This window comes from Sceloporus undulatus, chromosome 3 (assembly GCF_019175285.1).
Source record: "Sceloporus undulatus isolate JIND9_A2432 ecotype Alabama chromosome 3, SceUnd_v1.1, whole genome shotgun sequence".
Classification (NCBI taxonomy): Eukaryota; Metazoa; Chordata; class Lepidosauria; order Squamata; family Phrynosomatidae; genus Sceloporus; species Sceloporus undulatus.
The window spans coordinates 261627305-261640015 of record NC_056524.1 but is presented as its reverse complement, the minus strand read 5'-3'; the positions used below and the strand labels follow the sequence as shown (position 1 = coordinate 261640015).

The following is a 12711-nucleotide window of genomic DNA, read 5'->3' as shown; positions in this document are numbered from 1 at the left end:
TGGATTTAAATGGAGAGGTTTTTCCTTGGAAGCCAAGGCCTGCAAAACAGAAGCAACTGGATTTAAATGGGAGAGGTTTTTTCCTTTGGAAGCCAAGGCTTACAAAAGAGAGCAGTTGAATTTAATAGTAGAGGTTTTTCCTTGGGAAGCCAAGGCTTGCAAAAGAGATGCAATTGGATTTAATGGGAGAGCTTTTCCTTCGGAAGCCAAAGCTTGCAAAACAGAAGCAATTTTATTTAAATGTAAGATTGCGTGGGAAGCCAAGGCTTGCAAAAGAGAAGCAACTGGATTTATTTTTCCTTGGCAAGCCAAGGCTTACAAAAGAGAAGCAACTGGATTTAAATAGAAGAGATTTTTCCATGGGAAGCCAAGGCTTGCAAAAGAGAAGCAATTTTATTTAAATGGGGAATTTTTCCTTGGGAAGCCAAAGCTTGGAGAACAGAGCAGAGAGATATGCAAGTGCTTTTAAACAGGGAGTTTTTCCGCTAGGAAGCCAAGGCTTGGAACACAAACTGGAGCGGGGAAGGAATTGGTCTTCAAGGGAGATTGGGCATGCTTGCTTTGGGATCCTTCCAAGCACTGCTGATTAGTTGACCCTTCTATAAGTCTACCCCAAACTTTTAGGGGGAATTTTGGGGCACAAATTTGTCGACTTATAGTCGAGCATATACGGTATGTGTAGTACAGAGATGCTGCCTGTGACCTTTTCTTTAAAATCAAAGGAACCAATTTCAGCATGTTTTTTTAAATAAACGAACAATGCAACATGTAACCTGCCCCAAATATTTGTAATAAGGTTCTTGCCAAGATTGAAAGTTTGTATGAAACCTTTTACATGGTATGGCTGCAGAATAATATTAGCATCCATGAACTTTTTAATTAGATGCAGAAATAATGAAGGCATGTGAACATGTTCTTTGCAGGAATGGTTCAACAGAATACAAAAGATGCAAATGGGAGCAGATTAAAGCCCTAAATTTGATTTTTTTCAAATGTTCAAAACACATCCAGACTTGAATAATCTCTAAGCAAATAAAGGGTTAAGATTAGTTTCCAAACAACTGCAAACTTTGCCTCTATATATTTAGTGCATTATTTGCTGCATAAAAATAGTTGAAGAAACACAGTTCTATAGTTTACTGAAGCTTCCAAGTGAAGTTTTTGTGCTCCGCTCTTTAACGTATGCTTTTAACTTGGAACTGTATGGGTATTAATGTGTTTAATTTATATAAGGCTTATATATTTGCAGAGCACCATACTAAATGTATTTTTGTACGGTAATGGAGGCATGCCTTCCTCTGATTCCTTTTCCACTTATTACACTGTATTTATTTCCTGTATTTATATAAAATTGTGCAATTTTTAAATATGTTTTGAAATAAACTTTTGTGTGTGGCTTCACGTTAATTGACATTTTGAGATTCCACTGGTTTATTTCTACTAGAAGAGAAAGCAGGAATTTCCTACCTGGTACCTACAGTTAATGTGATTATTATCATTGCCCAAACAGTGCCTTGTTTAACCAAAGAAAAAACCATATTAGATCCGTTGGAAATATTAACTACTAGAAACACAAAACACTGAAACACTAAATGTTTGTTTGTTTGTTTGTTTTATTTAAAACAGTTGCAACAACATCTCATTCATATCCCTTCTTGTGGCAAGGAAATCCTCTTCAAAACATGAGCAGTGTTTCAAGCAAACAATTCGGAACAGTGCAAAATTCATTGGATTGCAAATGCTTTCAGGATACAGTAGTTAATCTCAAGTGGTGGGGAAGAATTCATACAGTGTCCTGATTGAATTTGTGGAGCAGGAAAGGAGAGGTGTGAATAAGGGAGGAAATTAAAAGACACATCCAGTTCTACTATAATCTTGCACCATCATTCAGTGCTTCAGAAGGCAGAAAAACTAGCAAAACTGTCACAATGATGGAAAACTGAAGGCTGGAAATTCGTTTCGAAATGATGTGGCTGGCATATACATTTACCTGCCACACAATGGGCTGATTCATATATTTTAAAACACCCCATAGCTATCCTTTCCATAGCTACCAGTGCTGTTTCCCACCAATGAGTGGCAGATGTACAGTAAATGCCTTTTTCAAGGATTACAGTTGTGTTTTCCCACTAAAGCAGTGGTTCCCAACCTGTGGGTCGGGACCCCTTTGGGGATCAAATGACCTTTTCATGGGGGTCACCTAAGACCAATGGAAAACACCTATTTAATTACAGTTATGAAGTAGCAATGAAAGTAATTTAATGGGTTTAGGTCACCACAACATGAGGAACTGTATTAAAGAGTCGCTGTGTTAGGAAGGTTGGGAACCACTGCACTAGAGGGTGGCAACTGCAATGGCAGCCATGTTGAATTAGATACAAATTCAACCAAAGGCCTTCTTGTGTGGAGTACAGATGTAAAGAACATTTTAAAAGGTTCACAAAATGATTAAAAAACATGTTTTTCAAGTATTGAGAAACCATGATGAGAAGAATCTTGGAATGATGACCATTTTTCTCATTCAGGACTTATTCTGCATACAATTTGCATGTGGTTTGTGTAGAAAGATGTTTTCTGTGCATAAAATCTACGTGTGAAATTTTTTTTACAGAAAACTCCCAAAGTGCAAATAGGCTTTGAAAACTACTTGGTTTTTGAAATTTTCCTTACAGCAGTGAGAAAATTGCTGAAATTACTCATTGCTCGCTTCAAGGGGGTAAAAGGGGATGAATTCCATCCCCATTGTGGAGGCATTTAGAGAGTAAGCCAGGGTTAACTTTAGCTATTCATTCCAGAAGCAGTAATTTAACTGTGGAAAAGTTACCCTGAGGTGGGTTATTGGACATTTTCTTAGGAGAGCCCCATATGCAATAGATAAGAAATTGGGGTTTCCATTCACAGGGCTTCCAGAACAGATGTAAGTTGTGTGCATATCTGTGCACTTTTTACATCACTTCAGCAGATCTGTCTGTCATGTAACAGTTACTGCTGGTCTGAAATGTATCAGTGATTGTCATATATTGTTGGGAAGAGACTCCATTTCTGGCAGTCTGCATCCAATTAATGAAAAAGAATAGACTCATTAAATCAATGGAAACTTGGTAAGTCAACATTTATGTAAGTTCCACTGATTCAATAAGTCTGTTCCAGTTGGATTAATAGCTGGGTTTAAAAGGCCATGGAAAATACTATTTCAGAAAACTTGGGGCTTCCATCTCCTCAGTAACTCATTTGGTGAAATAAGTTATGGTTTTTGTTTTTGGTTTTTAAATTATAAAAATAAATAACCTTGTAAATTAAGGCAATTAATGCCTTTTAACCCATTATCCAACATAATGGAAAACAGAATTGAAATGAAACTTATCTCCACTGTAAACCAATCCCTGCATATAAACCACTGGAGTGTTTTTCTACCCAAGTTCCATTAAAAATGTTCTTGTGCTTCTCTTTTCACCTCAATGGTACATCTGCAGAAAATCATGGCAGACAGCAACCTCTTTGGGGAACGGCTGATGTCCCTAAGAGTTTTGCCATTGGTTATAGCAAACATCAATATTCTCCTTGTTCCGATATAATGTCCACCCATGCACTCTAAACTATGAATTGGATTTCAGTTATATTTATGTACGGGAAGTGACTTTTCAGTCAATGTTCAGTGAGCATAACAGACCTCAGGCCAGAATAGTTAGGCATCCATGAGCCAAATATTTCTTTGTGCAAATAGACTAAAATAGGAATAATATGAGCTACATAGGTGGAAGATTGGATTTCCTAAAAGATGCATGCTTCAAGTCCACATGTATTCTTCTCCCTGCCACTACAAAAATGTCATGATGATCAACATCCTAATGACTGGCACTGGGGGCAAGGGATAAGCAGCCTCAGCTAACAACCATACAGAAAGAAAATAGATATAAATATCCCAAATGAGTAATCCTCCACACAGGACCTCACTTGGGAAATAAAAGTAGTAAAATTCACATGAAGACCAGGACTCTCATCATTTCATACGTACTGTATATAAGGGTGGTGCCCTCAGCTCTCTTGTCCCACAGTCATGGATGTGCTGGTTGCATTGAAGCTACACATCTATAATGCTAATGAAGTGGACATAGCCAAGACTTTAAGGGCATGAGATAAGAATGGATGGGGGGGGTGTCTCATAATCAACAGCCAAACATCCAACACTGATTATTTAGTTTTCATTTTAGTAATTGTACCAGAATGGGGGTTTGAACAACCCATTGAAGCCACAATGGGGTTTTGCGTGCACCAATCCTGTTCTAAAATGGTAGAGCTCTTCCAAAACATCCCACTAAAACGCTGTTAAAATAAATGGGGAAATTACAGAATCATGCCTATATTTTTATGTATATTCCATTCCATTCCATTCCAAAAGGACCCATACAGAAGACATTTCGGACAGATTGTGCCTGCACCTGAGCCTGATATTTCAGACTCCATCATAAAACACAAGCTTATTAACGACACATGATATGCAGATATAAAAAAGGATCATGTGATGGAAGAATTAGAACTTTGGGGGAAATGCAGCTTTAAAAAAATTCTGATAATGATTTAATGTTGTCCCATTCATTGTTCTACACTGTTTTTCTTCATTACATGATTATGTGATCCTCCCAAACCACTCTTAGGCAAAGTATGTGTGATATACAGACACAGGAGGTGTGTGGTACATTGAAGGATTTCAGAAACTGCAGCAGTAAGCAAACACCTGTCACAGAACAGCTGCATATCATTTTAAATACCAGTCAGCCTTTAGGACTAGTTATTAAACTTTGTAACATGCATAGCCAAGGCCATCAGTCACATACATGAACAACTGGCTGTTTTATTTCTTTAACATATTCTTTATTATTATCCTATTTATAAAAGAAAACAAATACAAATACAGTATCAATAACTGCTTAATAAAGGTCCTATACAGACAGGCCAAAATAAAGCTGCTTCAGGTCACTTTGGAGATATGGTATTTCAATGATGCATGCGTCCTAAGAGTCTGGAAGCTGCACCAAAGCTGCACTCCAGTCCTTAGCACTGGAGTGTGGCTTTGGTGCGGCTTCTGGACTCTTACGACGCATGTATAATTGAAACAGCATACCTCCAAAGTGACTCGAAGCAGCTTTATTTTGGCCTGTCTGTATCAGGCCAAAGTCTTCTTGTCTTCATGGACCCATATCCATTCTTCCTTTTGTTCTTGAAGTTTCGAAGAGCTCACTTTCCTTGCGAATTAAAAGACCCTTGCTCTCTGATCTGTATTAAGAATTTACATACTAGGCTATCAGATATATAACACATTACAACTGCTCACCAATAGCTACCAAATTTCCTGTCTATCTTTTTAATGTATAATACATTCATAACTCCAAAATTCTCGGCTCCTCTCCTGTCTTAATCTAAATTGAGCGGGAGATTCATTATTTTTTCTACTGACCTATATTTATCAAAAATATAAAAAGACAAAATAAAAAGAAAGCTAACTTTGCAAATATATTCTCAAATTGTAAGAGAAATCAAGCCTCAATAAGGTTTAAATTCAAATCCCATTCCTTTTCCCATCTGGCTTTTTTCCATTCCCTCTTTGTCATGCTGTAATTTTGAACATTACAAAATAATCTGTCTAGTTCCCTGTATTCTATTTTATATCTCTTAACCTCGCCAGATCTTTTTATTAATAGTCTTCTAATTACTGACTTACTCACATCCCATATTGGTTTTGTTTGACCTCGGTGTTTCATTTATTTTAAAATAAAATTTAATTTCTGTTCTTATTTTTCTATAAATTTTTCATCTCTTAATAGATCTCCTTGTAATCTCTGCGTAAAATTTGCTTTACTTCCATCTTTCAGCATCATCTCAATTAAGCAATGGTCTGATAAAGACGTAGAATCTATTTCCATTATGTTTGTTTTAATAGCTAGATCTTTAGACACCAAAAATAAATCTATCCTGGACCAGGATTTATGAACCTCTGAAAAGAAGGTAAATCCTGGTTTACTGTCATATTTATAAGTCCAGAAGTCTTCTAAATTGTGTTAATGCATCAAATCTATACAGCTTCTAGGGAGTTGCCCTTCTATCTCTTTTTGGTTTAATCATTCCTTTGAAATCTCCTGTGATAATTAAATTCCCCCCAATCATATAACATTAATTCCTCGTTTAGATTTTGAAAGAAGATATCTTTTTTTTTCCAGTGGTCCATAAACATTTACCAAAGTCAAAACTAAATCACCTGTGGTTATCTCTACAATCAAATATCTGCCTTCTGGGTCTTTCTTGATATCTTTTACTAAAAATTTTCTATTTACAAAAATCGCTAGACCTCTTTTCCTTTTGCTTAAAGATACTTCATAACAATTGCCTAGCTTTGGATTTCTGATATATTTTTGATCCCGTTTTTATTTTTGTTTCTTGTAAGCAGATGATATGTCGTTTTTCATGAAAAATTTGTTTCCTTTTTTCTCTAAATTTATTCCCCCCACATTACATGAGGCTATTTTAATCATCGTTATGTATTTATAAATTTCAGAACTATAGTGCTTGTCTCTAAATCTTGTACATTTTATTTGCTAATTTACTGAATTAATTTCTCAACATATATACTTTATATATGATGCCAATCCACTTTAAATCAAGTAAAACAGATTATTGAGACTCTGCACCTTAATAACTCCCAGCCTTATCTAAATAAATTGTCTCCAGTAGACATGTATTTCCTCCTCCGTCTCCAGTCTCACTTCTTGCCAATCCACTCGCGAGATTTTTCCCTGATCTGAATAATGATTGTCTCTCCCTTTTTTGGATGGGGTAAACTCCCTCACTCCTCCCAGATTGATTTCCTTAGTCTCTCCTTCACCTCTATTTTCATGCTGAGTAAAACTTCCTGTAGAAGTCCTTGGCCTTCTCAATTGTGTTGATCCTGAATCTCTTTTGATTAAACATGAAGACTATCCCTTCTATGTTGCCCCATCTATAACTGATGTTATTTTTTTTTTTTTGCAGCAAGGTGGTTAAGATTTTGTATCGTTGTCGTTGTTTCAAGATGTGCACTGGAAGATCTCTAAATATGTCCACTTCCACCTCGCCAATAATGAGACTCTCGTTATAGTTTTTCTGGATAAATTTCTCTTTGATCCTTATTCCATTAAAGCAAATTGCGATATCACGTCGTAGTCCTTTTTCTTTGGCTATTTTTGAGTTTATTCTAAAAAGTTTGTCTATTTTTTTGTCCATTAAATCTTGTGGGATTTCCAAATATTGTGCCAGGACTGGTATTATTCTTTCCTCTAAGTTTTCCTCTCCTATTTCTGGAAGTCCTCTAATCTTAATTGCTTTGTCTCTGTGTCTTTTCTCTTGGATCTCGGGGTTCTTTCCAACTCATCCACCTTGCTGTCTAAATCCAAAGTTTTCCTTGTTATTGCTTGTACCTCTTTTTTAATTTCAAAAATGCTTTTGTTCAAATTGTCTGTCTTTCTTGAGAAACAATTTATCTCTTCCTGCATATCCAACCTGATCTCTTCTCTCACGTTTTTTTGTTCTTCCCTTATGTCCACCTTAAAATTTTTCTTAAATTCCTGAAGCTCTTCTGGAATGATTGTATTTATGTCCGTTTGTTTATTCACCCAATCTGATGACCCCCTTCTCTGGCCTTGTTGGCTTTGCTGGGTCCAGGTGATATTTACCTTCCTGTTTCTAGAATTCCTCATTTCCATTTATTCCTTGAAATCAAAATAATATGGGCAAATAATAATATAATGCTTACAAGACTCAATTGCAGAAGTAATAATGAAGCCTTTTGTGACTACTAGGTGCATAGGAGCCGCTCCTCAGTCTAATTAGGTTTCAGCTGATTTCTTTTATACCTGTAAACAATCTTTTCAGCAACGTGAAAAAAGAGAAAAGGATAGAGTTTAACAAAAATCCCTTTTTCCCCAACTCCACAGATTTTCCCTATTTTCCAAGACCACAGTTCAATTTCAACAAAATAAAACTTTAAACCAGTTAAGTCGAAGAAGCTGCACTTTAAACTTGTTCTCAACCCGTCCCTCAGTCAGCAGAGATAGATTGTATCCTTTTGTATGTTTAAATGCTCACCGCTTGTTATTCTTAAACCACCCACATTTTGGAGACCGAGTTCGTTTGGCGCTTTTTCAAGCTCTTCTAAAATCCAAAGCTCCTCGTAAATAAGTAAATAACCCGGTCTGGGTCATCAACAGGGACAGCTTGAACAATTAAAAAGTTGCTGCCAAGACTGATGTATGTACAGACTTCAAATCGCCGCGTCGGCTGGTCTTCGGCTCTCGCCAAGTTCTCTCTCTCTCCCCCTGTTCTCGCCAAAGTAGAAGGAGCTGGGAAGGAGCTCTCGAGCCCCCTGTGGGCCCTCAACCCAAGCCTTGCCCGGCTCGGATACCCTCCGCGTCTCCAACTAGCGGTAGGTTGGGACAGCAAACGGGTTCTGCGGTGGTCGAATGGAGGACAGAGCAAAGCTTCTCACCTCCTAGCGCCGACACTGGAAGTCCCCAACTGGCTATTTTAGATAAAAGTATGTTATCATAGAATACAGAGTTCCCATTATTTTCACCTACCATATATACTCAACTATAAGTAGACCTCGTGTATAAGTCGAGGTCAGGTTTTGGGGCCAAAATTATGGATTCTGCCATGATCCATGGATAGGTCGAGGGTAAAACTTGGAGGCTCCTTCAGTGTGTGTAGGTGTGCGTATGGCAAGAGCGACTCTTATTAAGGCTTTTCTTCATCGTTTCAACTTTCGTTTCAGCCAGATGCATGGCAAGAGGGGGACTCTTAAACAAAGGGCAATATCAGTCAGTCACCCAGGACTCTTTCTGCTTGGCTTTTTCTTGTTAAACTTCCATCCACACTGCATGGGGAAATCTGAAAGAGCAGCTATCACATTTCCATAGTGACCCATAAAATACAGTAGGTCGACCTGGGATTTTGGGGTCAATTTTTTGGCATAGATTTTAGACTTATAAACGAGTATATACAGTAAACACAGAAAGTTAGGAAAGCAGATCTCAGCTGCTTCAAACTAGCCCTTGAGGTCATAAGATGGAAGAAAAGGACACTTGGTTGCATTTCTCAATCACCTCCCAGACAGCTTATTTAAATAAAGTGAAATAGAAGCACTGTAAGGCAAGCCCAAAGTCTGCAAAATCTAATGCTGGAAAAATCAGAATTAGATGAGTATTTCAGGCAGTTACCCAATTCAGATAAAAAGCACAAGATCAGTCGTGGCGCTGCATTCATAATGGCTGGGAGGGCAGGATCTAAGACAGACCCAGACATGGCTATCAGATAGAAAAGCATGCTACCATGCCTGTAGGAGTGTTGTAACTAAAGTGAAGCAAGGCAGGAATGGGTAGGGAAAGAAACAAGCCTTAGGATATAGGCTCTAGATTCAACAACTGACAGGGCCTTGAGATGCCATGTGTTTAAAATTATACTGAAATGCAAAACTTTCCACAGAGAACAGGGTGTTAGTATCTCCTGAACATCTTGCTTAAAGGAGCTTGTTGTTACACCTACACTTTATATAGGAATGCCAGTTAATTTCCACAGTTGCAGTTGAACTGGTTTTGTTCAGTTCCTTGGGGCATCATTATTTACCAAAGGGAGAGGAAAGAGGAAAGAAACTCCTTAAGCCCAGGAATTTGCCGCCTTAAGTCCCTATACTGGGAGAAAGGCGGGATATAAGAAAATAATAATAATAATAGTAATAATAATAATGATTCACATAATCAACTAAAACCAAAATTAAAATCCTTTGCAAGACTTCAGTCCAAAAAGATCGGACTTCGACTGAGTGGGGTGGGAAGAACAATGAGGACACGCTTTTAGAAAGAGTAATCTGACTAACTTATGTGACTGGCTACTTTGCAAAGTGCTGATAAACCACTATGATTGTGTGGGGTTTTTTTCATTCTAAAATTAGGTCAAATCCATCAGCAGTTTTAAAGTAATCAGTATTTAGCAGAAAGCAAAACAATGTGTATTACACATTGAGAGAAATTAATATCTCCAATACTTGTCCTGAGAAGGTGGTATTTAGTATACATTCTCTTTGAAAAGCCAGAGCTCCCATTTGAAAAAATCACTGCTAGGAGGTATGTGATACAGATTCTTGAGTAGTATAAAAGCAGTAGTAAAATCACCACAACCACCCCAAAAAAAACAGGTGCAATTTTCATAAATGGCCCACATGATGGCCATTTTGGTAAGGTCATCTTACTTCCTTCTAGTAAGGGATCCTACCTGATCCACAACATTTGCAGGTTCTCATCACATAAATGTTAAGGAAAAAGCAACATGGGACATACAGTAAGAGAAATAAAACTTGTATGTGAGAGTCAGAATGACTCAGCAGAAGCCAATAGAGAACCACACAGGTGTGAATGGTAAAGCAATTAACAGGTCCTGAGTGCCAAGGACAAGAAATGCATAGTGGATAATTGGACACACCTGACAATTGTTAAGTGGTCAAGGCTGAGATGATGAAATCATTAATTGTGGGATGAACAAGGAGAACCAATGGGAATAATGTACACGCCTACTGGGTGGAAACAGACCACAGTAGGTGGTGCCATGCTTTGGTTATAATAATGACTATGGATCCCAGTGCATTTTGTGGGTTGTAGTAGTGGTTGTTGAGTGGATTGGAGAGAGAGGAGTTGAGTATTGTTTGGAGCTGTGTATATAGTAGAATAAAGTAGATCTTTTATATAAGACTACTGAGTTGTCTGGTGTCTTGGGTGAAGCTACAAGAACCAGCAGGACCCTGGTGAAGAAAGGTGAAGACTTCTGTGGAAGCAAGAGTGAGAAGGTTTGGAGAGTTTGTCGGGGTCTTCAGCCTGTTCTCTGCAACTCTTGCAAAGATACAACAACTGGCCAAAACTGGTCAGCGTGGTGCACAACCAGGTGGTGAGTTCCAGGCCAGGTGAAGAGCCACAACTCCCATCATCCCTGACAACTCCCATCTTCCCCATGACACTGAATTTCTGCCAGCTTAGTGGCTCCTATGTAGCTGGTGGGACAGGGGAAGAAGGCACAAGAAAAACTAGGCACAAGGTGAGTACTTGCAAACATTATGAAGTAGAAGATGTGTGTGTTGTATGAAAATCCTTATCTACCAAGGAGAAAAAAAAATCTAACTGCAGCTTGCTGATCCACAGCCTTATGTGAACTTAGATGCTCACATAGAGTTCTTGCACAGGAGCATTTATTTCCCAAAGGGGGGGGGGCAGATATGCACACATACAAATGTCCATTCTGATCCAAGTAAATAAATGAAATGAGCATTTCTTTTAAGGGGGCTCTCAAACCATCAGCAATCAATGGGTCATTACAGACATTCAAGGCATGTTTCCAAATCAACCAAAGCACCAATTAAGAAGAAAGAAAGGACTTCCAAATTTTCTGTTGATAACTTGAGTTTCAATAGTTAACCTTAACTTCAAACACTGAAATTTGCAAAATATTCAGAGCTGCTGTTACATACCAGAATATGAAGATGAATATTCATCCCCCCCGCCAAACATGGAAATACAAATCTCACAGCTAAACAATTTTCAGGTCTGCAAACAGATCCTTCACCAAACATTTAATGACTTCCATTCAGAACACAGGCAAACTCCCAGTCAAAGGCAGTAGCTGGCTACCACTGTTGACTTTGCAATGATCTTTGATAGTCAAAATTGAGCTGTGAGGTAAGAAGTGTGTTTTTTGGAGATTAGGAGTAGCATTGTGTTTTCCAGTTGCTTGCTGCAAACTCCTCGTGATTAGAACAGTCTTATGGTCTCCACAAATGTGTACAAATTTTAACATCCTACAACACACTGTGACCTAAACAGAAATGTATCCACTAAGAAGGCATCAAATGACTGATCCTGATTTAAGCTATAAATAGTATTCAAATATTTTCTTTTTTATTTTGTTTTTGGCAGTCCAAAGGCTTTGCTTGTTTCAAACAATATTTTTGGCAGAATAAAAAGGCTTATGGCTTTTTAAGGCCAAGAGATATAAATGAGGCCTAACTTGATATCCTGCGGTAAAAGTAAATATATCCCAGCTCTCTAGGTGGTTGTTCAGAGGCACAGACTTTAAGATCATTGTAGATCACCCACCTGAAAAAAGAAAGAAAGAAAGAAAGAAAGATAGAGACAGTAAGCCTTATGAAAATTTCATTAAAGCTCAATTCTAGGGTTGCTCAGGTAGGCTGTTGCCATCATACAGACATAATTGTTTTTGATGGCCCAAATCACACAGCTCAAATAAAGCAGCATCTGGCTGCTTTGGGAGCATGAAGTTTAAACAACACACACTCCCAAAGGGGCTAGGAGCCACTTCGGGGACCTATGTCTGACAAGACTATTAGCAGTTCTCACTTGCAATGATCTGCACCTGAGCCTCAAAATATTACTTTTTTGGCTTCAACTCCCCAAATTTTCCAGCCAGCATGACCAGTGGCTATGCTGGCTGAGGTGTTCTCTGTAGTCTTAAAAAAACATTTCCAAGCTCTGACCTGCACAAAATCAGCCTTTTAACACCTGAAGAGACCCACCTGATTCACATCTCAGCTCAATGCAAACAGAGACACCAGTTGTGAAAGCAAGCTGGAAATGCCTGTTTTCAGGAACAGCACAGGAACTGGCTGCCAATCCTGGTGCTAAA

The 12711-nt window shown here is 38.2% G+C and overlaps 1 protein-coding gene across 2 annotated transcripts in view; it reads right to left on the bottom strand.

Moving 5' to 3' along the window:
• Positions 1-11324: 11324 nt before the first annotated feature.
• USP13 (ubiquitin specific peptidase 13) overlaps positions 11325-12711 on the bottom strand; it is an 88646-nt gene continuing 87259 nt past the window's right edge. For both annotated transcript variants that reach the window (XM_042459643.1, XM_042459644.1), the window contains one exon: positions 11325-12164. In XM_042459643.1, the coding sequence (XP_042315577.1) occupies positions 12071-12164 (94 nt within the window). In that variant the 3' untranslated portion in view covers positions 11325-12070. The remainder of the gene's footprint in view (positions 12165-12711) is intronic.